Raw genomic sequence first — 27,184 nt, forward strand, 5'->3', positions numbered from 1 at the left:
CGATTTGCATGCGGCCGCCGCGGCCGCCGCCTGCGCCCAAGCCCGCTGCCGCCGCCGCCGGAGCCCGTGCCCGCGCCCGGCCGGCGCGGCCCCATGCCTCTGGCGCGGCCCTCGGGGGGGCGAAGGTGAAGACCGGCTCCTAGGATGAGTGAAGGGGCGGCCGCTGCCTCGCCACCTGGAGCCGCTTCGGCAGCCGCCGCCTCGGCCGAGGAGGGCACCGCGGCGGCTGCGGCGGCGGCAGCGGCGGCGGGCGGGGGCCCGGACGGCGGCGGCGAAGGGGCGGCCGAGCCCCCCCGGGAGTTACGCTGTAGCGACTGCATCGTGTGGAACCGGCAGCAGACGTGGTTGTGCGTGGTGCCTCTGTTCATCGGCTTTATCGGCCTGGGGCTCAGCCTGATGCTCCTCAAATGGATCGTGGTGGGCTCCGTCAAGGAATACGTGCCTACCGACCTGGTGGACTCCAAGGGGATGGGCCAGGACCCCTTCTTCCTCTCCAAGCCCAGCTCTTTCCCCAAGGCCATGGAGACCACCACCACCACCACCACCACCACTTCCACCACGTCCCCCGCCACCCCTTCCTCCAGCGGTGTCGCCTCTTCCAGGACGCCCAACCGGATTAGCACCCGCCTGACTACCATCACGCGGGCGCCCACTCGCTTCCCTGGGCACCGGGTGCCCATACGGGCCAGCCCTCGCTCCACCACGGCACGGAACAGTGCGGCCCCCCCGACGGTCTTGTCCACCACGGCCCCATTCTTCAGTAGCAGCACGCCAGGCTCCCGACCGCCAGTGCCGGGAACCCCCAGTACCCAGGCAATGCCCTCCTGGCCCACTGCGGCATTCGCTACCTCCTCCTACCTTCATGATTCTACTCCCTCCTGGACCTTGTCTCCCTTTCAGGATGCTGTCGCCGCCTCCTCCTCCTCCTCCCCCCCCACCACAACCACCTCCACCTCGTCTTCTTCCTCTACCACAACCACGCCAGAAACTAGCACCAGCCCCAAATTTCGTAAGTAAACACTGTGTCTGAACTCTGATTTACTACTGAGTTTCCGTTTTTTCCTTCTGCTGTCTTTTCTCCTCCCGTCTTTTAGCGTCTTCGACCCCCCACCCCATTCCAGTTTTGGAGCATATAGTGAATTGTTAAAACTGGCCACAAGGGAGGAAAGGGGTGCTTGTCTGTTCTGGGTCCATGTGTGGGGTGGGGGGAGTCGGAAGTGTAGGGCGGTTGTCAAGCTCCACGGGTCCTGCTTCTGTAGGTCCCAAATGAGAACACTCCTTAACTCCCTTCAAAGGGTTAACGCGAGAGCGATGCCTCTTCACTGCAGACCTGCTGGCCAGCTCCAAGATCGGACTTCTTTCCAGAGCTGGGGAAGAAGGTGGGGGGAGGAAGGGAGGGGGAGGAAGGGAGGGAGGGCCTTCCCAAACGCACTGAGCCCTTTCATTGCCTGTAGGATGGAAAGAAAGAAAAGCGAATGCAAATTGACCTACGGTAAACCACAGAGGGAAGTTTTGTCCCTGTGGGGCGGTGGAGGGTGGTGGGCTGAATCTGTGATGGAGATGTTAGAAAAAAGCTGTAGGCACTTAGATCAGTCCTGACCCAGGCGAGAATCGGGAAGGGTTAATTTGAAGCTATTGGGAGAGATAGGGAAAGGGGGCGATCCATAGCAAAGGGCTAAACTGATCACCATCCTCACCCCCCACCCCCAGCTTTCCTGTGGCCATTCGGAGGTGTAGAAATTGATTTTGTGGTCATGAAAAGTGAGTGAACTGGGGGGAAATATGAAGGGAGCCCTGCATAGCTGCTGCCTCTAGGGTCCTGACGGAGGAGGAATTTTTTTCAGCTCTGCCCAGCATTTGCTTTTGTTCCTTCCCAAGGGTGGGGTGTGAACCTTATTTCTCCTCCCTTTATGCCTAAAAATATAGGTGGAATGGGGCAAAGCTCTGTGTACTCAAGGATGAGCACATCCAACCCCTTTGAAACGGGTCACACTTTTAATGTAGCATCTTTAACCTCTGCTCAATTGCTGCCAGTATTGGCCAGTTTACCACAAGCATGATAGCTTTCTAGTTACTTGTATAGGAAGTAGATGTTTCTCTTCTCTGTATCTTTAGAAACTGATTGAGCTCTCATCCCCACTCCCCACTTAGTTCTTATACTAAGGAAATCTTAAGAAGCTTCTTAATCTGACTATGGATCAGGATATGGGGACAGTTTGTACAACCTGTGAAGGTTATTTAGGACAAACCTTCTGTCTGCCAGTTCAAGTTCTGTGCAAGGCTATCCTCCAAAAACTGCCTGGTTATGCTGTTTTAGTAGTGTATTTCTGTTCTCAGTCTTAACATCTAAGCAGGAAGAATAGTGCTCACCATTAACTCTTCAGTAGGAATAATACCTGGATTGCTTTCAGTCGTCTGGTAATTTTTCATTTCCCTGTTCTGTGATTTTACCCTGGGTATTAGTTAACCCTTGAAAACTTATTTATTTTTAAATTTAGGAGTTGCTGTATTTGTGGATAAGGTCCCAGAAAGAAATTCCTTATGGGTTTTCTTACTCTGCTTGGGGAAAAAAATAGGCTAGAAGATAAATTGGGAGACGGTGAGAAGAGGGAAAGGAGAGAATCAGCCACAAACTAGAGTGGCAGTAGAACCAGTAACTTGCTGCTTCTCTCTCCTTTGCCTAGAGCAGTCATTTTTGAGAACATATCTTCTAAAGAGGTGTTTAGAGTCTTCTCTCAACAAATCCAGTTTGAGTTCTGTGAAGGGATAGAGGATGTGCAAGTATATATGTGAACGTATTCAGTGGATTGAAAATAGACATCTGTCCCAAAGAGCCCGGATTTTTAATCTTTTGATACAGTTGATACTGTTAATAGAGCGTGGGTATACTTCTCAACCTTGTATTTGTGTTTGTGTGGGGGGGGAGGGGGTCCTGCACACAGGGCTGGGGGCAGGGGAATGGGGTAGGGAGGTATTTCATGTTCTCTTTCAATTGGTTTCCTTGCGTTCCATTCCATGGTCTTTAAAGAAAAGCCCAAGGTAATTATTTCTGCTCCTCCATGCTCCTTTCCTACATTCTGTAGGAGGAATGGCAGGCTGTTTAATAAGTAATGATTATTGACGGGCTCTCAGCCCCAAGGAAAACGGGGAGGGATCTGTTAACGGTGCCAGTGTTCACGTAGACATATAAACAGTATTTATTCTCTGTGTATCTGAAGTCCAGGTCTTGCTCTGTTGTAAACCTTTAATAAGTTGAATTAAGGGATAAAATGCAAATATACAAATCCAGCAGAAACTGGTCTGGTTTGCATATATCAACAAGGGAAATATTAATGAAAAAAAAAAGATTATGTAGTTTCCATAAAAGGTGAGTTTAAATACATAGGCTGTATGGTATTTAGAGAAACAGTATGGTTTAATTATTTTTTGGTCTAAGATTTCAGGATGATTAACAAACTGAAATATAAAGATTTCTTTTAAGGGACTTTTCCACACTGCTACTGTGGGCTGAAGAATGGCCTGCCTATCTGGTATTTATATTTTTCATTTGTTTTGATTATGTCACTAAAGTTACTTCCCAGGAGAGAAATTCCTCTTTGGCCCACCTCCTACATCCAGAGTTCAGCAGGTTTTCTCCCTTTTCTTTTCTTTTCTTTTTTTTTTTTTTAAAGGGAGTTTCTTTTTTTTTTTTTAACAGACATTTTTTTTATTTATTCATTTTTTTTTAGAGAGGAGAGGGAGAGAGAGAGAGAGAGAAAGAGAGAGAGAGAGAGAGAGGAGAGACAGAGAGAGAGAGAAGGGGGGGAGGAGCTGGAAGCATCAACTCCCATATGTGCCTTGACCAGGCAAGCCCAGGGTTTTGAACCGGCGACCTCAGCATTTCCAGGTCGAGGCTTTATCCACTGCGCCACCACAGGTCAGGCCCCTTTTCTTTTCTTAATGAAAGTCATGGATTTTACTGTATAGCACTATGGACAATACATAAGGATGATGGTCTGTTTTTTTGGACTAACCAAATCTTTAATGACCAGAGTCTTTGCTTTTGACTTGAGCAGCTGATGACTTATAGAATCACTGTCTTTGTGTTTACCCTACATCTGTCAGAAGGAGTCTGTGTATAAAGGCAGCTGAAGAGTAGAAGAGGCCAGTTCACTCTAGAATAAACACTTGCTCATGGACAATAGGATTTTTTTTTGCCACTGAAAGCTCTTTTGCTTTGTGGAAGGGCCAGTGCAGAAGTCTGTTTCTAATATTCTGTAGGATCAAAGAGAAAGAAATGTCGAACTTGAAAGGCAGAGGGTAAAGAAGGGTTTGGAAGTGCATTCTTCTCATCTTCCAACCTTCAGACCTTGAGCTGAACCAAAACTGTTCTCTGTTACTGGGACCTCCTGGGTCCCCAGTTAGTTACCCAGAATATATATGCCTCTCCTTCAGATGCTTTAGAAACAGGTATTTTAAACATATTGCCACTAGTAGGTTATTTTACCAAAAACATCTCAAGTATTTTGCATCTGAATGTGTAGATCAGTTACAGAGAACAGAGAAACAGTGTTTTTTTGTTTTTGTTTTTTAAAGTTGATTTTCAGAGAGAGAGACAGAAATACTGATCCGTTGTTCCATTTATTCATGCCATTATTGGTTGATTGTTTTGTGTGCCCTGATTGAATCCTCGACCTTGGCATGTAGGGGTGACACCAACTGAACTACCCCACTAGGGCCAGAACAGTGATTTTGAGCAGTGTTCAGTCTTTTACATCACATTGAATAGTGTTTTCAGAGTTGAAATATATATATAGAATGTTGTCAATGCAAATTTGAATTGTTGTTTTACTTAGCAAAAATACTCTAACAGGTAAAAGATCAGAACCATTGATTAAATTCAAATATTAAAGACCAAAAACCAGTTTTAATTGGTGATTCTTGTGGAAGGTACATAGTTAATTCCATGGAGTAAGATCACAAATCTTAAACAGCATATTTAGTGAAGAAACATGTAAAATATACCATTGATGTTTAAACATAGCATTAGAGTAATTTTTATATAACCAAATCTATTTCAATTAAACTTCACCTCAGCATACACATACTTTTTGTCATTTTGAAGAGCGCCATTGATAACTTGGACTCTTTTCCTACCTATTCTTTTAAAGATCTTTAGTCTTTCAATAAGAGTACTCTCGGTTGCTCTTATAAGCAGCCTTCAATATAATTTGTTTAAATAAACTTACTCCTATACATTGTCTTCTGTCTAGGCGAATCAGGCCCTCAGAGGGATTTCAGCAGAGAAGGTGCTGACCCCAATCATGTGTTGGTGCCAAAGTGAGAGGTTGCAGAGCTCCAGATCAATATTTCTTGTGAAATCCAGTTGAGAGCTTTTTTTGTGATCACATACTGCACCCTGAGTGTGTTGGGATTTCCTTCGGCCTTAATACAGGAGTATGAGACTTCTCTGCTTTACTGAATCTTACTCTTTCACTCTTTAGACACTTAGATTGTACTTCATGGTCCAAACTGAGAAAAAGGGCCTGGGGTTGGGCATGGAATTGATAAGGCTTTTTTTAGGGCCGTGTTTGGTGTGGTCTCAGTGCATTGTGACTGTGTTTAGAGCCTTCCTTTCCAGTTCCTTGTGGCTGAGATAAGGGGTTAGCAGTGCTGTGGCTAATTGAGAGTCCTTTTTTTTGCAGGTCTGAAGTATGACTCCAGCCACCTGTATATTTGCGGTATTTCCCTGCTAGCCTTTTTTAACGAAAAATGTTGAGCCACAAGCTTGTCAGAGAGAAAGAAAAACAGGCAAGCAAACAAAGCTGGTTTGTGGCAACCTCTCTGTTACTAAAGGAAACAGCTTTTCTAAATCCAGGTTGGGCCGTAAGCAAGAGTGCTGGTGCAGAGTGTGGAACCAGTGTTGTCCTGGGACGTCTAGTCTCTCTCCCAACCTGTCCTGCTTCCCTACTGCAGTGAAAAGAAGGTTGGTTTTGGTTGTTTGTGTGTGTGTGTGTAAATTCTTTCTTATAACCTCTCAGATCCAGTGTTGTCCTGGGACGTCTAGTCTCTCTCTCAACCTGTCCTGCTTCCCTACTGCAGTGAAAAGAAGGTTGGTTTTGGTTGTTGTGTGTGTGTGTGTGTGTGTGTGTAAATTCTTTCTTATAACCTCTCAGATCCAGTGCCAAACATATCTCAATTTTGTATCTGGGATGTTGAAAATGGAACATGAAAGTTGGCCCTGAAATACACAAGAGCAAGGGAAGAGCCATAAATCTACGTCTGCAAAATGCATTTGAATTGCTTATGAATAGAGCTGAAATTCATTCTTCTTAATTTAAATCTTTTTATCTTCAGACTTTTGTGTTTGGCGAGGCACAGAGCTGGTACTGCATTGATGAGTACACTGAGACATTTTGAAATCCTAGAACTTTTACTATTCTGCATGCGGGAAAGTGGTTCCTCTAGCAGCATGTATGTGTTCATTCTCCCGTATTATGTTGCAGGGCCAGGGCTTTTCCTTGAGATGTATCTATTTGATCATAACATCTTTTTTGTTTTTTCTTTTTTCTTTAACCATACCTCTAATTACCCATTTCTTCTTTAAAGATACTTGTGAGGGAATCTGAACTCCAATTCTGCATAGATACTACAATATATCCCTGCCTTGAAATCTTTTACAGTTAGTTTCCTTGTGCTTATAACTCAAAAAAATTTTATATATTTTTTAAACAACTCACCATTTGGAGAATTTCTTCAAAGCATTCAACTATATTTTAATAGAAACTACAGTGACCTTACATTTCCACAATCATATATCATTGGCTTACATTGAATTGAACTAGATTACATAAATACAATGAGAACAGCTGGCATAAACAGGTTTGTTACCCCGATGGGTATTGGTAAGCACACAGCCCAACAGGTGGTTGTAGAGCTGTGCATGCATGTGTAGAGTAGTGAGCTTGACCTCAGGGGTGTGACTGGTTCCCCATGTTCATCACCCCGGAGGAGTGCTGAATGACAAGCCAGATAAAAGGAGGTTGTTTGAGAAAGTGACTCCTTTAGTGGGTTTTGTATAGAAAATGTGAGTCACACATGACCTATTTCTTAGGGACTTTTGTGGGAGGAAGACAGAGTTGCATATATGCATTAAAAACAAGCAAACAAACAAAAAACCTGTAGCCTGAATTCTGCGGTAGCTATGCATCATCAAAGAGCCAAGTGAATGTCTTCAAACTTTGACTTCTTCCTCCCCTGGGATAATTGAGGGAGACCTTGGTAATGTGCCTTTTGTACCACTTGTAAGATAGCTTGCAAACTGCAAAACCCTCTACCATTGTAATGTCAAGAGAAATGAAAAATGGACAGACTATGATACGATTGAAAGATACGGTTGCCATCTTTCTGGCCAAGCCCTGTTTCCTCCTCTGGGTATCTCTGGTCCAGGCCAGTTGGATGTGTATTTTTACCCAAGAACCCATCAGGTCATTGAATTCGGTTTGAATATTGGAGTTAGTTTGCTACCAGGCTTGAGGGCTCATTCATCACAATGACAGATTATTGTTCCCGTGTGCCCTTGACCCTCCCCTGGGTTCCTTTCTGCTTCCTGGCACACACAGTCGAATATGGTACGGAAGTCTACCCAAACCACTTTGGAAGTTTAGTCACAAAAGACAGCCACCCTTTCTCATCCTTTGCCTGGTAGATGTTTTTCAGAGTCTGTTTGGACCTATATTTTTCAAAGAGAGGAACTGAAGTTTTGGGGAAAATGAGTGATATTGTTGGATTACCTGGAAATCTGAAATGTATAGAAATCTGAAAATTCTTGATACAAGAAAGAATGCCTCATGGCTCCTTTTTTTTCCTTCCCCACACTGTCTTCTGTCATTGTGCCTTCGGAGTTTGGAGACCTGCAGTAGAAACAGGCAGGTCCGCAGTGCATTCTGCTCCCCTCTCAGTTTGGGAGTTACTCCTGTTCAGCTTTCAAGGATTCATTGCTTACATTCATCAAAGAGCTCTCTTAGATGTATGCTTTTGCACTTTGGGGAACTTTAATGTTAACATTTTGAAAACATCTTGCTTCAAGTCTGTATTGGTTGGAAAGTCTATTCTAACTTATATCTCAAAGTGTTACTTTTTTGTTATAAGCCTTTATTTTTCAAGACAGGTTGGTGATTGTATACAAATCATAGATTGTGATGCCCAGGCATTATTAAAAAGACTGGTCAGAAACAAGCCTGCGAGGAAATTCAGAAGTAAGTTTAATAATAGAAGTTTAACGGCTTCTAATGATAAAATTTAGTCTTTGAGACCTTTCCTAGAAGTGACAGTGTGTATCATGGATATAATATAGGCTGCAGGAACATATATAAAGATAAAAGACCATCTGAATTTGTGCAGCTATTTTATATTAATACTTCACAGGCAGGGTTATGAGAATAGGATTTTTATGCAGAGCATTTGTTGAGTTCCTTAAACATATCAGCCTGCCTCCCTGGAGACCCCTCCCATGACCATGTGTGACCCTTGGCACAGTATCCTTATGGATTGCCAGAGAGTTTAAAGTTCACCAAGAGGAAAAAAACAAACAAACAAAAACAAAACACACCCTTCTCATCATTTTGGAGTCTGATTCTTTCAATTTCTGTGTCTTGAATTTTCCTTTTAAAAGTGTGGAAGGATTCTTTGCAGAATCCCAGTCTAGAAAGGGGACTGAGAATTCAGGCCCTGATGGAAACAAGATCTGTCATTTGTGGAGTTTTGCTGTGTGCCAGGAGGACCAGCCCTTTACATACTTAGTCGCATTTATTGAAACAGAGACTCAATCAATGAGGCAGACTGCAGTGTAGGTCTGATTATCCCAGTCATGTGTGGAATTGAGCTGGGTTTAGTGCTTTTATAATTTGCCCAGGATATGCCCATGATGCATAGTTTGAAGGATCAGGAAGGTCAGAATATCATTTTCCAGGTAATCTCTCCTGCCTCCAGTTCTGGCCCATTGATACAGTGTGGCCATATCAGCACACACTGCCTCTTTCAAACCCATAGTTCATCGACTATGGCACAGACCATTTTAAACTCCATAAATGGCACACCTGCTCTGTACTTCTTTTTTGTGCTGGTAAAAGGGAGCCATTATAACCAGAGAAATTACCCTGGTTTTCAATCAACAGAGAAATTTAGGGGATGTTTCAACTAAAGATAAAGAATGTATTCCTCTATGCTTTATCCCTCGATAGCTCTGCTTTCTCCTGTGGCTGCTTGTGCATGATTCAATAGAACAATGACAGAAAAGTTACAGACTCTCTGCTTCCTGAAAGTCTAGCCAAAATTGTCTTTTTTGCCCAGTCCAAATTTGCTTCGAGTATAGCAGTTACTGCAAATTAAGCTAAGATTGGCCAATGAAATGTGTCAGAACATGAAGAGTGATAGCTTTGTTAATTCTCTAGAGTCAAATACCAATTCTGCTAAATCAGGGTTGGGTGTGGCACTCCCTGCAGCGTCTCCTGCAGAACATCTGAGTTCCTCTTGTCACCTTGACAAAGTACCCACCTGTGACTAGCCAGTGGTCCTAAGAAGAGGGGCATAGTGAAGACCCGGACAGTCTACGGAGGATGCCAGTAATTGGACCTGATCATTGCTTATTTGTTTGACATTTGTGTGGCGAAGGTCACAAAGGAAAATACTCTTTTGGCTAAAGTGAGAGATGTGTGGGTTTTCTACTTTGGCAAACCCATAAAAAAGAAAACAAGTAAGTCAAATACTGAGATTGGGTCAAACACCCTTTGAGCAGCCATACTGAAGGGTGGGTAGGAATGTATGTGAATCCTGCAGACAAAGAATGACAGCTGTGTTCATAAAGACAAGGGGACATGATACTGCTTCAAAATTTATGGTTAAACAAACATTTTTGTCAGCATGATGGCAAAATCTAGAAATTCCAAGAATAAAGAAGTGCAAATGGGCTGTGGGAATGCTTGTAAAAACTATCTGGATTGAAATCTATTTAACTGACTTCAGTATATGAGACTATTTCTGTGTTGAAAACTGGTAACTGCTCACTTCATGCTAAGTAGCCCTAACTGGTATGGCTTTTGCCTTCACCAAAATGAGAAGTATGTTCCTAATATGACATGTTTTATTTGCTCTCAAACCTGTTTATTCCAGTTGTTGTTTTTAAATAGTATGCAAACCAGTGAATTAGTGGTGGTTTCTAATAGAACTAAGTTGAATACTTTGGATATCCTTTATAAAGATAAGTCACTTAAAAATATGCTAGCTGAAGAAGTGGGCAAGTGTAAGGGTCAATATATTTAAATATCCAGAAAAATTTGCACTTGGATTGTTTCTCATTTGGCTTTGCATTCTCATTCTACTATAAATACATTGAAACTGAAAAATTGCAGTACACATTTTGGGTATGATTTTTCACAGTAAGGATAAAATAAATTTACTCAGAGAAAAAACTTTGTGTTCTTTAGCCAAACATGAGACAAGAGTATGTGCATTTGTATGTTTTAGGTTAAAATAAAATAATAAAATAAATTTTACTTTACCGATATAATAGGTTTACAAAGCCATTAAATTAAGTTTTTAGTAATTTTAAATATATTGGAAAATGTTTATTATATAGTTATCTGAAACTCTGGGTTGAAAATTATATTAGATGTCAATTATAGTAAGCTATGTAAATTATTAGATAGAATTTATACATAGTAACTATGTTCAAAGGAAGTATATCAAACTGTTAACAGTGGCAATTTGGATATTGTGTAAATGGAATGCTAATTTATTGTACTTTGCTCTATTTTCTAAGTTGTGCTTAATAGTCATGAATTACCTCCCTAATTAGAGATTTTTAAACTTTTGAAAAAGTAAAGAGTATGCTGCACGAATCAGTATTAGTTCAGTCATTGGTGAAAACTTCATTCTACAGAAACTTCCTTTTTTTGTCTAAGAGTTTGTGTCTTAATTGGTGGTGTCAGCAGTAAGGTGTTGACTGACTTGTTTTCCTGCTATGAAATGCAGATGTATAGAAATACAAACTCATCTTCTTTGCTCATGGAAAATATTACCTTATTGAAGGCAGAGTATATTAATCTAGGCCTGGGAGTATTAGCCTTGACCCTACAGAAATGAAGATGGATGTTTAATGAGTTACTTAGTGGCTCTTCAAGTCTGCAGATATACGACAGTCTAATAGTTTGGCTACAGATGAGTATAGCCAATAGAAACCAATCAATTTTGTGTATAGTAACCAGATACCTGGTCTATTTTAAGGATCAAATGAAAGGAAGATGTAAAGGCTCGTAGTTGTGCTGGCTCTTAGAAGGGAGGGATTAGGTCAAAGAAAAACAGGTAGAATGACCAATTCAAACATTTACTAGATGCTGAAGGTTGTCACAGAATCACAGGTAGTCATTCAACTATAATAAAGTTTGATGGTTGGACGATAGATGGATAAACTCCATAGGCTAATGGAATCTATTAGTAGAACATATAGCCCTTTAATTTGGTGATGAGTTGTACTCACATTCTCTTTTTTTATGTTGAATTTGTTGGGGTGACATTGGTTAACAAAATTACTTGGGTTTCCGGTGTACCATTTCACAACACATCACCTGTACACTGTAGTGTGCTTTCTGCTCCCCAAGTCCAGTCTCTTCCCATCACCATTTATCCCCCCTTCACTCTCTTCTAGACCCCACCCCCTTTTCCTCCTGTAGTCACCACACTGTTGTCTGTGTCTGTGAGCTTTTTTTTTTGTTGCTTAATCCCTTCACCTTTTCCACCTACCCACCAATCCCTTTCCCCTCTGACAGCTGTCAGTCTGTTCTATGAGTCTGTTTCTATTGTGTTAGTTTATTCTGTTCATTAGATTCCACTTAAAAGTGAAATCATATGGTGCTTGTCAAATTCTTTTCGAATAGCTCACAAACATGTTGGTGAGCAAAAAGAGTCAGAACAAATAATGATTCTGTTATATGCTGTTTTATGTTAGAAGTCAAGATAGTGATTTTCTTTGGCGAGAAGGTAGGTAGTGAATGGAAGGAGACCCAAGATGTGAGGCTTTAGGGTATTGATAATATTCTGCTTTTTGATCTGGGTGTGAATTACATGGGTTACACGGTTCTACTTGAGCCATGTGCATGTGATTTGTGTACTTTTTCTCTATATCAATACAAACTTAAAAATAAAAGAAATATTTCAAAAATGTTCCTTTGGCCTTTGCTTTATGCTACTGGGGTCGTGGCCTGAGGTAAAGGGTTTTTCTGTTTACAGACTCTGGATCCTAACTGTTTCTCATGCCTGAAAGTCTGATACACTAGACGGAGGGGCCTCCAAACTTCAGCTTCCTTTATTCTCAGCATCCCAGCTCAGTGAGAATACAAGCAGCCCATGCTCCCTGTCAGTGTAAGCCTTTCTGAGTGGATACTTTGTGTTTATGTTACATAAAACTTTCTGTCACCATATCTGGAGTGTTGTTTCTGGTACAGCAGGGGTCGGGAACCTATGGCTCACAGACAAATCTTTAATAAAAAATAATAACGTTAAAAATATAAAACATTCTCCTGTATTACAATTCATTCATTTCCTACTGCTCATGTTCATGGTTGCGGGTTCCTGGAGCAAGTCACAGCTGTCCTCTGGGACAACACCAAATTTTTATTGGATAATCCATAATGTACACAGGTCATTGTGAGGTCAGGAAGTAAACTTCCCTCCTTTTAATCAAATAGCTAGCTAATTGCAGAAACCTTTTTGACAAAGAAGATGGCTAAAAGAAAAAAAGATGAGGAGCATCCTTCTTTTCAGCAGGAATGGACAGAGGAATTTGCCTTTGAGGAAAGAGCACGTTCTGCAGTGTGTCTAATATGCAGTGAAAAAATTGCATCATTGAAACGGTCAAATATAAAGCGGCACTTCGACACACGCCATATTACATTTGCATCAAAATATCCAGTGGGGACAGCAGGAATAAAGCATGTCAAGAGCTACTGTGCAGAGTGCAAGCTAGTCAGCAGCAACTCCGTGTTTGGACTCAACAGGTGACTGGAATTTGGCTAGCTTTGCTGGTGCTTTAGCAATTGTGAGAAATGCAAAGCCATTCACGGATGGGGAGTATGCCAAAATATTCATGCTTGATGTTGCCAATGAACTTTTTGACGACTTTTTGGATAAAGACAAGATAATCAAACAAATAAAAGACATGCCTCTGTTGGCAAGAACTGTTCACGATTGTACCATGATGGCAAATCAAATTGAGGCAACAAAAGTGAAGGACATAAATACAGCACCATTCTTTTCTCTTGCTCTGGATGAGTCAACAGACGTAAGCCATTTATCCCAGTTCAGCGTGATTGCAAGGTATGCTGTCGGTGACACACTACGTGAGGAAAGTCTTGCTGTTTTGCCTATGAAAGAGACAACAAGAGGGGAGGATTTATTCATGTCTTTCACTGAGTTTGCTAAAGAAAAAAAATATACCAATGGATAAACTTACTTTGGTGTGTACTGATGGTGCTTTGTACAAGGTGGGGGAAAACAGAGGATTCATAGAGCTTCTTCATGAACATGAAAAGAGACCCAACCTAAGTTTTCACTGCATCCTACATCAGGAGGCACTTTGTGCTCAGATATGTGGTGAGCAGCTTGGTGAGATGATGTCGCTAGTCATTTGGGTGGTCAACTTTATTGTTGCCCGAGCTTTAAATGATTGCCAGTTTAAAACACTGCTGGATGAAGTTGGGAATAATTATCCTGGTCTGCTTCTGCACAGCAATGTGCGTTGGTTGTCAAGAGGGAAGGTGCTCAGCCGTTTCGTGGCTTGTCTGAGCGAAATCTGGACTTTTCTTGAAATGAAAAATGTCGAGCATCCTGAGTTAGCTAACACCGAGTGGCTCCTGAAGTTCTACTATCTCGTGGACATGACTGAACATCTGAACCAGCTCAATGTGAAAATGCAGTCTTATCCCTTCAACAAGCAGTGTTTGCATTTGAAAACAAGCTGGAACTCTTCATCGCAGACATTGAAACAGGTCATTTACTACAGTTTGAAAAACTGGGAGAGTTTAAAGATGCCTGCACAGCTAGTGACCCTGCTTAACATCTTGATCTCCAGCAGCTAGCGGGCTTCACATCTAATCTCCTGCAGTCATTCAAAGCATGCTTTGGAGAATTTCGTGAGCGCACTCGTCTTTTTAAGTTCATTACTCATCCACACGAGTGTACAGTGGACAGCGCCGACCTGAGTTACATCCCCAGTGTCTCCATCAGAGATTTTGAGCTACAAGTTGCTGACCTGAAGGCCTTAGACATGTGGGTGAATAAGTTCAAGTCACTGAATGAAGATTTGGAAAGACTTGCATGACAGCAAGCAGAGTTGGCAAGCAAACACAAGTGGGGAGAAATGAAAACACTTCAACCTGCGGACCAGCTGATTGTCAAAACTTGGAACGTGCTTCCTGTCACATACTGCACACTGCAGTGTGTGAGTATTGCTGTACTGACAATGTTTGGCTCTACAAATGCATGTGAGCAGTCTTTCTCACATCTAAAGAACGTTAAGACCAACCTATGATCATGTTTAACAGATGGAAGTCTCAACGCCTGCATGAAGCTTAACCTCACAACATATCAAGAAAACTACAAAACCATGCAGCACCATAAGTTGCATTAATGGTAAGAAGTACTTTATTCATCATTGGTTAGCACCAGCATAACAATGTTATTAAAAAGAATTCAGAGACTTACTGTACTTTAAAAGTGTTGGTCTTACATAAAATGCATACATTTACTTGTATTTAGTGTTAAACATATTGAATGGCTCTCATGGAATTACATTTTAAAATATGTGGTGTTCATGGCTCTCTCAGCCAAAAAGGTTCCCGACCCCTGTGGTACAGTGTAAGCCTCCGCCATTTGCACAGCTTTTACATGTGTAAAACCATACTTGTGTCTGAGACTATCTCAGTTCTGCAATCGCTTGGGTACATGATACACAAGAAAGATAATTAATCATCTGCATTTTTGGTTTTGTTGGAAAGACTAGAACATATGTTCTGGAGAGTAATTAGGTGCTGAGTTGTGTGATTTCAGCTGAAAAGTACATTAGGCCATGTCAGAAAGCAGTTATCAGAGCGGACGTAGGTAGATAGTTTAAAGGGAGGTTTATTGAGGCAGAGAAATGGAGAATTGAGGGTGGGAGAGTGAGAAGGCATTGCCGAAGGTGGCAGTGTGCATGTACCCACTCGTGTGGGAGCGGGCATGGGTCTGGTTTGGTGAGCAGAGAGGGTCTTTCCTGGAATTAGTGAGGCAGCCTCACCTTTTTCTTAGGGGAGGGCCCGGTGGAGAAAGGTGGGTTTGGGAGGACATGACTAGGCTGGGTGGGAAGCCACAGCCAGCGTTGGTGCAAGGAGTTGGCACAGTATCTGTGGGATTTTCAGAAGAGGTAAGGTCTCTAGGCTGATTTTGAGGGAGGAACGAGAAGGATATTCCTAAAGATTCTTCAAGGGTACCTCGCCCCACATCATTTAAAGGGGGGCAGTCTTTGACGTGTGCTGAGTATTTCTGAGCACTGACTTCATTCCAGTGCCTCTTCAAAGTGCTGCAAGAAGCAGTGGAATGGCTCTTGTTTAAAATGTTTAGTTTTTCCATAGTCACATCAACATGCCCTAGATTTAACCCAAATTAAGTAGTTTTGAATATTGAAATGTTTGCAAGTAGAGATGAAAGAAGACTAACAAGAAGAAACTCTTGATTTTATTGCTTCACCTAAATTAACCTGTGACTGCCATCAGATTTTTCAGAGGCAAAACTGACTTTGTCAGTTGGTGGCCACTCATCCCTTGGTTTCATATGAGATCCTCTTTCCATAAGCCACTCAGTACCTTTTGGGGTCACATGTTAACCCTGCAAAGCATGCACAGGGCTGTGGGCACACCGTAGTGTGCTGATGGTGTTTTGTTGAGTTGTACACTGGAAGCCTGTATGGTTTTGCGACCCAATGTCACCCCAGTAACTTTAGTTTAAAGAGAGGCAGTGGCTCTGCTCAGTCCCTGGATGCACTGTTCACAGGTGAGGAATGAGAGAGGGAGGATGCTGCTTCCTCAGGAGCCTGGAAGACGAGTCTGTAACAAGATGAGGCTCCCACTGGGCTTAGCTCTTCGGCAGGCCCAGAGAGCTCCTGTTATAGACAGGAGAACTGCATCCGTTCATTTACATATATTGATAGTGAAAATTAGTTGTCAACCACTTTGAAGAACCTTCAGATGAGAAGCACATTCATCGCTCTATCTGGCTCACTGGGAAGCCTGTTGTCACCAGACAGAGGGGCTGTAACACTGAGCAAATGCAGATGTTAAATTATTTTAATGGCCCAGAGCGCCTCTCCTCTATTTTTCACTGATCAGATAATTTACATGGGTGTCAACATTTATAATAAGCCAGCTGACATATACTAATGTCACTTGCTTGGAATATTTTCAGTTTATATTTTATTTACTTAAAGGTACCCTTTTTTTTGTTATTTGTTTGGGTCTTTGTGTGTACGATCAGAAGAAATTTCTGAAAGGAACGAAGCAGAACTGTAGATGGGGTCTTAGTGAAATCGTTATTAAATCTGTTTCCCCTTCATCACTGGTTTTGGAGGCTTCTCTGTGACCTTCTGTGGTACTACAGTGATGCTCATCTTTCATTGTGAGCAGCTCTGAGTAATTTATGATAAATAATGAAATGCTGTTTCCTACAATGCACTGCAAATGGCTGAGTGTTGTAAAAGTCTAAAGAGCTCTATTACTTCTAAATGACTAGATAACACAGAAATGTTAACCCTAAAAGAAAAATGGTCCAGCAAAACATGCTGCTGGCGGAGCCGAGGCCCTCCTCCAGCTGCCTTTCTGCTACTTTTCTGTGCCTGGACTTGCAGGGATTGGTGTCTGAACACCTCCTTGTAGCGTGGCAGGGAAGGGATTATTCCTTGGGTTTACTTGAGCTGGCTAGGAGCAATAGTGGTTCATTGATTTGGAGTGGGGGAAGGGAGAAGCTTGCAAAATAGGTTTACAAATTAAAATCTTTAATGAAGTTTTTAAAAAATGATGTTATCATTGGTAAGGACTTTGATGCTAGGCTGCAACAACTTAAATATGTTGTTTGAGCAAACATATTGAAAAGATATTAAAAAGCAGACATTACAATAATTTCATCAGAACAAGCTTTATCAATGCGTGCCTTTTTTAAAAATTAACTCTTACCATGATGTTTGCATTTTTTCCCTCTTATCCACGTATACAAAAATGAAGACATATCACACATACTGTCCAGTTTGTGATTCTCAGCTCTCTCATATTTTTTTATTGATTTTAATTTATTATGTTTACATAGATTCTAGTGTTGCCCAAAATGCATCCCTCCTCCCCCGTATTCCCCTCAACATCTCCTTTGCCCCCCTCCCCAAACTGCCTTCCCCCCTTCCTTTCAGGTTTATCCCATCCTATCATCCCCCTTCCCTCTGTCCTCTTTTCCTCTGGTCCCTTTGATCTCTCCCCTGTCTCAATTCTGTTCCTCAGTTCACATTGTTCATTGGACCTCAAATGAGTGCGGTCATATGATATTTTTCTTTTTCTGCCTGGCCTATTTCACTTAATATAATAGTTTCCAGGTCCCTCCATGTTGTCGCAAAAGATAAGATTTCTTTCTTTTTCATGGCCCCATAGTATTCCATAGTATATATGTACGAAAACTTTTTAATCCACTCGTCCACTGAGGGACACTTGGGCTGGTACCAGATCTTCGCTATTGTGAACAATGCTGCCACAAACATAGGGGTGCATTTCTCCTTTTCAAACATTGTTATGGTGTTCTTGGGGTACATTCCTAAAAGTGGGTTAGCTGGGTCAAAAGGCAGTTTGATTTCTAATTTTTTGAGGAATCTACAAACTGTTATCCACAGTGGCTGCACCAGTCTGCATTCCCACCAGCAGTGCAGGAGGGTTCCCTTTTCTTCACATCCTTGTGAGCACCTATCATGTGTTGTTTTGATGAGCGCCATTCTGACTGGTGTGAGGTGATATCTCATTGTGGTTTTAATTTGCATTTCTCTAATGATTAGTGATGTTGAGCATTTTTCATATGCCTATTGGCCATCTGTATGTGGAGAAGTGTCTATTCATTTCTTTTGCCCATTTTTTGATTGGATTGTTTAGCTTCTTGGTGTTGAATTTTACAAGTTCTTTCTAAATTGTGTTTATTAACCCCTTATCAGACATGTTGTCAAATATGTTCTTCCATTGTATAGTCTATCTTTTTACTCTGTTCTTATTGTCTCTAGCTGTGCAAAAGCTTTTTAGTTTGATATTGTCCCATTTGTTTATCTGGTCTTTTATTTCCCTTGCTCGTGGAGATAAATCAGCAAATACATTGCTGCGCGAGATGTCGGAGAGCTTACTGTCTGTTTTCTTCTAGGATGCTTATGGTTTCACGGCTTACATTTAAGTCTTTTATCCATTTTGAGTTTATTTTTGTGAATGGTGCAAGTTGGTGGTCTAGTTTCATTTTTTTGCAGGTAGCTGTCCAATTTTTCCAACACCATTTATTAAAGAGGCTGTCTTTACTCCTTTGATAAATATCAGTTGTCCATAGAACTGTGGCTTTATTTCTGGGTTCTCTATTCTGTTCCATTGATCTATATGCCTGTTCTTATGCCAGTACCAAGCTGTTTTGAGTACAACGGCCTTGTAGTATAACTTGATATCAAAAAGTGTGATACCTCCCACTTTATTCTTCCTTTTCAAGATTGCTGAGGCTATTCTTGATCTTTTTTGGTTCCATATAAATTTTTGGAATCTGTGTTCTATATCTTTGAAGTATGTCATTGGTATTTTAATTGGTATTGCATTGAATTTATAAATTGCTTTGGTTAATATAGATATTTTTTGTGTGTGTATTTTTCTGTATATAGACATTTTAATGATGTTTATTTTTCTTAACCATGATCACAGTATATGCTTCCACTTGTTTGTATCTTCCTTGATTTATCAGTGCTTTATAATTTTCTGAGTACAAGTCATTAATCTCCTTGGTAAAATTTACTCCTAGGTACTTTATTTTTTTGGTTGCAATAGTGAAGGGGATTGCTTCCTTAATTTCTCTTTCTGACAGTTCATTGTTGGTGTATAAAAATGCCTCTGATTTCTGAGTATTAATTTTATATCCTGCCACCTTGCTGAATTCATTTATCAGGTCCAGTACTTTTTTGACTGAAAGTTTAGGATTTTCTATATGCAATATCGTATCATCTGCAAATAATGAAAGTTTTACTTCTTTTTTCCAATTTGGATGCCTTTTATTTCTTCTTCTTGTCTGATTGCTGTGGCTAGGACTTCCAGGACTATGTTGAATAAGATGGTGAAAGGGGGCACCCCTGCCTTGTTCCTGATCTTAAGGGTATTGCTTTTAATTTTTGCCCATTGAGTATGATATTGGTTGTGGGTTTGTCATAGATGGCCTTTATCACGTTGAGGTATTTTTCCTGTGTTCCCACTTTGCTGGGAGTTTTGATCATGAATGGGTGCTGGTTTTATCAAATGCTTTTTCTGCATCTACTGAAATTATCATGTGGTTTTTGTTTATGTGATGAATTACATTGATTGATTTGCAAATATTGTACCAGCTTGCTTCCCCAGAATAAATCACACTTGATCATGGTGCATGATTTTTTTCATATATTGCTGGATCTAGTTAGTTAATATTTTGTTAATATTTTAATTATTTATTTATTCATTTTAGAGAGGAGGGGGGGGAGAGAGAGAGAGAGAGAGAGAGAAGAGACAGAGAGGAGAGACAGAGAGAGAGAAGGGGGAGAGGAGCAGGAAGCATCAACTCCCATATGTGCCTTGACCGGGCAAGCCCAGGGTTTCGAACCGGTGACCTCGGCATTTCCAGGTCTACGCTTTATCCACTGCGCCACCACAGGACAGGCTAGTTGGTATATTTTGTTGAGAATTCTAGCATCAGATTCATCTGGAATATTGGCCTATAATTTTCTTTTTGTGTGTTGTCTCTGCCTGGTTTTTGAATCAGAATTAGGCTCGCCTCATAAAAGGAGCTTGGAAGTCTTTCTTCCTCTTGAATTTTTTGAAATAGATTGAGAAGGATAGGAATCAGTTTTTCTTTGGTAGAATTCACTTGTGAAGCCATTGGGCCCTGGACTTTTGTTTGTTGGGAGTTTTTTGATAACTGTTTCTATCTCATTTGTTGTAATCGGTCTGTTTAGGTTTTCTGATTCTTTAGATTGATTTTTAAAAGATTATATGTTTCAAGAAATTTGTCCATTTCATCTAGGTTGTCTAACTTTTTGGCATATAGTTCTTTATAGTATTTTCTTACAGTCTTTTGCATTTCTGTTGTGTCAGTTGTTATTTCTCCACTCTCAATTCTACTTTTATTTGAGTCCTCTCTTTTTTTTCTTGGTGAGTCTGGCTAAAGGTTCATCGATCTTGTTTACTTTTCAAATAACCAGCTCCTGGTTTCATTGATCCTCTGTATTGTTTCTTTAGCCTTTATGTCATTGATTTCCACTCTGATCTTTATTATTTCCTTCTTTCTGCTACCTTTGGGCTTTACTTGATGTTTTTTTTCTCCCCCCCCCTTTTTTTTAGATACAGGGTTAAGTTGTTTATTTGAGCTTCTTCTATCTTCTAAAGGTATGCCTGTAATGCTATGAACTTCCCTCTCAGTACTGCTTTTACTGGGTCCCATAAATTTTGAGTTGTTGTATGCTCATTATCATTTGTTTCTAGGAATTTTTTAATTTCTTCTTTGATCTCGTTAACCCATTCGTTATTTAATAACATGCTATTTAGTTTCCAAGTATTTGAGTATTTTTCAGTTTTTCTGTTGTGGTTGATTTCTAGTTTCATGGCATTGTGATCAGAGAAAATGCTTGATATGATTTAAATCTTCTTAAATTTGTTGAGACCTCTTTTGTGCCCTAACATGTGGTCTATCCTAGAGAATGTACCATGAGCACTTGAAAAAAATGTATATTCTGCTGCTTTAAGGTGAAAGGTTCTGAAGATATCTCTTAAATTCAGTTAATCTATTGCGACCTTTAAGTCTGCCATTTCTTTGTTAATTTTCTTTCTTGAGGATCTATCTAGTGATGTTAGTGGGGTATTGAAATCTCCTACTATTATAGTATTGCTGTTGATCTCGCCATTTAAGTCAATCAAAGTCTGCTTTATATATTTATGTGCTCCTATATGAGGTGCATAGATATTTATAATGATTATATCTTCCTGTTGGATCTCACCCTTTATCATCATGTAGTGACCTTGTTTACCTCTTACTATAGCCTTTGTTTTAAAGTCTATATTGTCTGATATAAGTATTGCTACCCCAGCTTTTTTTTTCATTTCCATTTGCATGAAATCTTTTTTTCCATTTTTTGACTTTCAGTCTATGTGTATCTTTTGTTTTGAGGTGTGTCTCATAGACAGCATGTGTACGGATACTGTTTTCTTTTTCTTTTTTTTTTTTTTTGTATTGTTTTGAAGCTGGAAACGGAGAGGCAGTCAAGCTCCCGCATGCGCCTGAATGGGATCCACCTGGCATGCCCACCAGGGGGCGATGCTCTGCCCATCTTGGGGCGTCACTCTACCACAATCAGAGCCATTATAGCATCTGATGCAGAGGCCACAGAGCCATCCTCAGCGCCCAGGTAAACTTTGCTCCAGTGGAGCCTTGGCTGTGGGAAGGGAAGAGAGAAACAGATAGGAAGGAGAAGGGTGGGATGGAGAAGCAGATGGGTGCTTCTCCTGTGTGCCCTGGCTTGGAATTGAACCCGGGACTCCTGCACGCCAGGCCAATGCTCTACCACTGAGCCAACCAGCCAGGGCTGGGTCCTGTTTTCTTATCCATGCAGCTACCCTATATCTTTTGCTCGGATCATTTAATCCATTTACATTTAAGGTTATTATTGATATGTAGTTGTTTATTGCCATTTTATTCTTTAAAGTTGTATTCCTCTTTTGCTGTATTCTTTTCCCCCTTGATCTGTTTACAGCAGGCCCCTTAAGATTTCTTACAGCATTGGTTTAGTTTTAGTGAATTCCTTGAGTTTTTTTTTGTCTGGGAAGCTTTTTATTTCTCCTTCTATTTTAAACAATAGCCTTGCTGGATAGAGTAGTTTTGGTTGTAGGCTCTTGTTCTGCATTACTTTGAATATTTCTTGCCATTCCCTTCTGGCCTCAAGTGTTTCTGTTGAGAAGTCGGATGTCATCTTTATGGAGGCTCCTTTTGAGGTGATAGCCTTTTTTTCCTCTAGCAGCTTTTAATATTTTCTTTTTATCACTTAGCTTTGGTATTTTAATTATGATGTGTCTTGGTGTAGATTTCTTTGTGTTCTCTTTAATGGAGTTCTCTGTGCTGCTTGAACTTTTGAGATTTTTTCCTGCATCAATTTAGGGAAGTTTTCAGCTATTATCTGGTTGAACAAAGTCTCTATGCCTTGTTCTTTCTCTTCTTCTTCAGGAAACCCTATGATGCAGATGTTATTTCTCTTCTTGTTGTCACAGAGTTCTCTTAGAGTTTCTTCAGACTTTTTAAGTCTCTTTTTCTTTTTTCTGCTCTGCTTCCGTGCCTTTATCTTGTCTTCTAACTCACTGATTCGATCCTCAGCTTCATCCATCCTGCTTTTAATTCATTCCATTGTGGTCTTCCTTTCTGATATTGTATTTGTCATTTCTGACTGATTCTTTTTTATTATTTCAATGTCCTTTTTTATATTTGCTATCTCCTTAATTAGGTGTTCATAATGACCATCTATTGTTGTTCTAAGATCTTTCAGCATCCTAACAATAATTATTTTATACTCTGCATCATCGGTAATTTGGTTATATCTGACTCATTCAGGTCCTGGGGATTTCTCTTGATTCATTTGGGTTGCATTTCTGTGCCTTCCCATTTTGTCTGTGTATAAGAAGGTTTTGGCCACTGGAGTCCAATGGGTGTGGCCTCTGTGTTCCCTAGGTGTGGTCAGTCTGCAGGCCCACCACCCACTCTGCCACTGCCTAGGGCGCTCAGGAATGGGAGTTGCCAGCGTCAGCCTGCTGTGGCTGTCACTGCGGTTTCTGCCTCTCCTCCACAGGAGTGGCTGTGTTCACGTGCCTGGGTCTACAAGCCTCAGCTGGCCTCGGCCTTTGCCCCTCCCAAGCGGGTGGTGTTATTCTTTGTGCCCGATCTGCAAGCTTCGGCACTGCATGCAGGGGTGAGCACCTTTCTCAGCTGCAGGTCCCCGCTTGTTCCCAGGTCCCCACCCTGCCCCTGCGGGAGGAGCCAGCTCACGCGTGGGTCCGCAAGCCCTGGCTCTGTGGGCTGGGCGGGTCAGCTCCCTCGTATTCCACAATGTGAAGTCCAGTTGTTAAAAGTTGTTTCTGATGAGTATGTGTATTCTCATTCTGGTTGCCATAAAATAGCTATATACCTAAGTGGTAGTGTTTGAAGACTAAGAGTCAGGTACAGAAGGTCTTACTGTACTACACTCCCATTGTGAAAATTGAATTCTATTGCCAGCCTGTGAGCTCTGTCTACTGACAGGACAGTCTTTGTGAGCGACTCAGAGAGAAGGGCAAGCTTTGGCCAGTGACTCTTTTAAAATTACTTTCGTGAGGGAGTCTGTCTCTGTCTCTCTTCTCATGAAAGAACGGAAGAGAGAAAGAGAGAAATAAAGAGAGAGAGGGAGAAAGGGAAGGAGGGAAGGAATGAAAAGAAAAGAATGATGGATGGATGGAGGGAGGAAAGAAAGAAAAGAAGGAAAGAAAGGAAGGAAGGAGAGAGGGAAGGAGGGAGGGAAAGAGGGAGGGAGGAAGGAGGGAAGGAAGGAGGGAGGGAAGGAGGGAGGGAGGGAGGGAGGGAGGGGGGAAGGAAGGAAGGAAGGAGAAAGGAAGGAAGGAAGGAAGGAAGGAAGGAAGGAAGGAGAAAGGAAGGAAGGAGAAAGCAAGAAGAAAGCAAGCCAGCCCTGGCTGATTGGCTCAGTGATTGAGCATCAGCCTGGTGTGTGGATGTTCCAGGTTAGATTCCTGATCAGGCTGCACGGAAGCCTCAGGTGCTAAAATGGCTCCGGTTGCAGCAGAGCAAGGGCTCCAGATGGGCAGAGCATCACCCCCTAGTTGGCTTGCTTGGTGGATCCGGGTCTGGCAGATGTGGGAGTCTGTCTCTGCCACTCTTCCTCTCACTGCATAAAAAATAAACAAACGAAATCGCTTTGCAGAAGTTTGTCACTGACTTTTCCCACGTTTCCCCAGACATTACTTGGCCAGATGAAATTATCTGTTCCCCTTACCAGGACTTGTTCCTTTTCTCAAAATATCAGCGACAAGGTAGGAAATGAATTGTATAAAAATAAATTACAGCTGTGCGGCATTTTGGGAGGAGTACTCTAGTGGCTCCATCAGTTTCTTTTCACTGCTGTGCTGGGAAGTTCGCTCTAATCTTCAGGTATTGGTCACATGCAATTAGTTCAACCTCTGAACCTTCCCATAGCAGAGATGTTTTTGTGTCAGGGAAGTAAGACTGTTTGAATGTTTGAGAACACTTTTGCTTTGGATGAGGACGGGTTGTTGCCATGTGCCCTGGGAGAGAGAGATTCCAAGATGGAAAGCTGTTCCCAGAAGCCTGTTTGTTGGACGGTGCTCCATGGTACAGCTTCCCAACCATGTCCCATCTCGGAGGTTCGGTGTGGGTGGCACCGTGGTGTCAGCAGCACAGGTACTTTAGATGTCTGAGAAAGGCCTCTGGAGCTTGTAGATTATGCAGGCTTTTTTAAAATATATAATTTTATTTTTTTAATGGGGCGACATCAATAAATCAGTATACATATATTCAAAGATAACAAGTCCAGGTTATCTTTTTTTTTTTTCTCTCTTTTTTTTTTTCATTTTTCTGAAGCTGGAAATAGGGAGAGACAGTCAGACAGACTCTCGCATGCGCCCGACCGGGATCCACCCGGCACGCCTACCAGGGGGGGGGCTCTGCCCACCAGGGGGCGATGCTCTGCCCATCCTGGGCGTCACCATATTGCGACCAGAGCCACTCCAGCGCCTGGGGCAGAGGCCACAGAGCCATCCCCAGCGCCCGGGCCATCTTTGCTCCAGTGGAGCCTCGGCTGCAGGAGGGGAAGAGAGAGACAGAGAGGGAAAGCGCAGCAGAGGAGTGGAGAAGCAAATGGGCGCTTCTCCTGTGTGCCCTGGCCGGGAATCGAACCCGGGTCCTCCGCATGCTAGGCCGATGCTCTACCGCTGAGCCAACCGGCCAGGGCCAAGTCCAGGTTATCTTGTCGTTCAATTATGTTGCATACCCATCACCCAAAGTCAGATTGTCCTCTGTCACCTTCTATCTAGTTTTTTTGTGCCCCTCCCCCTCCCCCTTTCCCTCTCCTTTTCCCCCCTCCCCCCTGTATGCAGGCTTTTTTATCTGAATATTTCTAGTCTACCATTTCTACTTGGATGCTCTACCATATTGTAAACTGTGAGCAAGAGACTGGTGTACAGGAGGTGATGTCCTTGGAGACTGGGAGAAGCTGGAGAGTTTTACATTAGGGAACTTTATGTTCCTTTGCCTAATTTTATTAATGGTTACTTTTTTCCCTCCTTAGCTTCCAAGGAAAATTGGAAATTAATTAGAAGAATGATTTCTGAAGGGAGAAAGGACATTATGGCCCAATGGGAAGGCCACTCACTGAACCTGGTTCGGGAATGGGGGCCCAGCTCTCTCACTCGGTGGTTTGTGCCCTCATGTTAGACTGCTCAATCTCGGAGATTCAGGTTTCTTCTAGAAGTGAGGCTGCTGGAGGAGACATTTCCTGAATCTCCTTGTGGTAAAGAATTCCTGGGGCCAGGTTCTAAATTTGAGATGAAAATCTTAGTGGAATTTTTTATTTACTAATTCTACTGGCTGACCTCTACCATCCCCAACAAGGGTTTCTTATTTTTGGTATATTTTTGGTGGAATATTTGGCAGTTCAGCATTTAGTAATACATGTTTCAGTGTGCTAATGTAGTGCCCTAAAGTCCCTTGAACTTTGCTTGTTTACAACTTTAAAAATAATTCTTATTTATTTATTTATTTATTGTATTTTTCTGAAGCTGGAAACGGGGAGAGACAGTCAGACAGACTCCTGCATGCGCCCAACCGGGATCCACCCGGCACGCCCACCAGGGGGCGACGCTCTGCCCACCAGGGGGCGATGCTCTGCCCCTCCGGGTCATTGCTCTGTTACGACCAGAGCTACTCTAGCGCCTGGGGCAGAGGCCAAGGAGCCATCCCCAGCGCCCGGGCCATCTTTGCTCCAATGGAGCCCCGCTGCGGGAGGGGAAGAGAGAGACAGAGAGGAAGGAGAGGGGGAGGGGTGGAGAAGCAGATGGGCGCTTCTCCTGTGTGCCCTGGCCGGGAATTGAACCCGGGACTTCTGCACGCCAGGCCAACGCTCTACCACTGAGCCAACCGGCCAGGGCAAAAAGAATTCTTTATTCTTATGACAGATAACATAGCTTGGTAGCCAGGTTCAGTATATTATTGCAAAGTATATGTATATATATATAAATACATATATATGTATTACATATATATATATGTGCACATATGTGTGTATCCATATGGTATGTCATATACATATGAAAGTAAATTGAATGCAATAATATAGAGGTATGACGAGACCTGGAGAAATTACTGGCACACACAAAATATTTTGTTTGAAAGTGTAAATAAATTCATCCAGCTCTAGATATAATCACACTATCTTTCTCCCTTCATTGAACAGAATTCCTAGTTGCTGAATTTTACAGTTTTACAACAACAGAGGCCTAAGAAATGGTGTTTCACATGACTTCTTGCATGTTGTTTGGTATGGGGATTTTGATAACAGAATGTGGTTCCATCTCTTAGAACACAGCTCTGGCCTGACCTGTGGTAACGCAGTGAATAAAATGTTGACCAGGAGTGCTGAGGTCACAGGTTTGAAACCTGAGCTTGCCTGGTCAAGGCATGAATGAGAAGCAACTACTATGAGTCGATGTCCCCTCCCCCCTTTTCTCTCTCTCTCCTTTCTCAAAATCAATGAATAAAATCTTTAAAAATAAAAAAAGAACACAGCTCTGAGTTGTGGCAGTGTCAGGGTGACATTTAATTTAAACTCAAGGTGGCTAAT

General features: G+C 42.0%; 1 protein-coding gene across 4 annotated transcripts in view; it reads left to right on the forward strand.

Moving 5' to 3' along the window:
- Positions 1–68: 68 nt before the first annotated feature.
- NRG3 (neuregulin 3) overlaps positions 69–27,184 on the forward strand; it is a 1,278,837-nt gene continuing 1,251,721 nt past the window's right edge. For all 4 annotated transcript variants that reach the window (XM_066243724.1, XM_066243726.1, XM_066243723.1 and 1 more), the window contains exon 1: positions 69–1,009. In XM_066243724.1, the coding sequence (XP_066099821.1) occupies positions 145–1,009 (865 nt within the window). In that variant the 5' untranslated portion in view covers positions 69–144. The remainder of the gene's footprint in view (positions 1,010–27,184) is intronic.

The sequence above is a fragment of the Saccopteryx bilineata genome, chromosome 9, assembly GCF_036850765.1.
Source record: "Saccopteryx bilineata isolate mSacBil1 chromosome 9, mSacBil1_pri_phased_curated, whole genome shotgun sequence".
NCBI lineage: Eukaryota > Metazoa > Chordata > Mammalia > Chiroptera > Emballonuridae > Saccopteryx > Saccopteryx bilineata.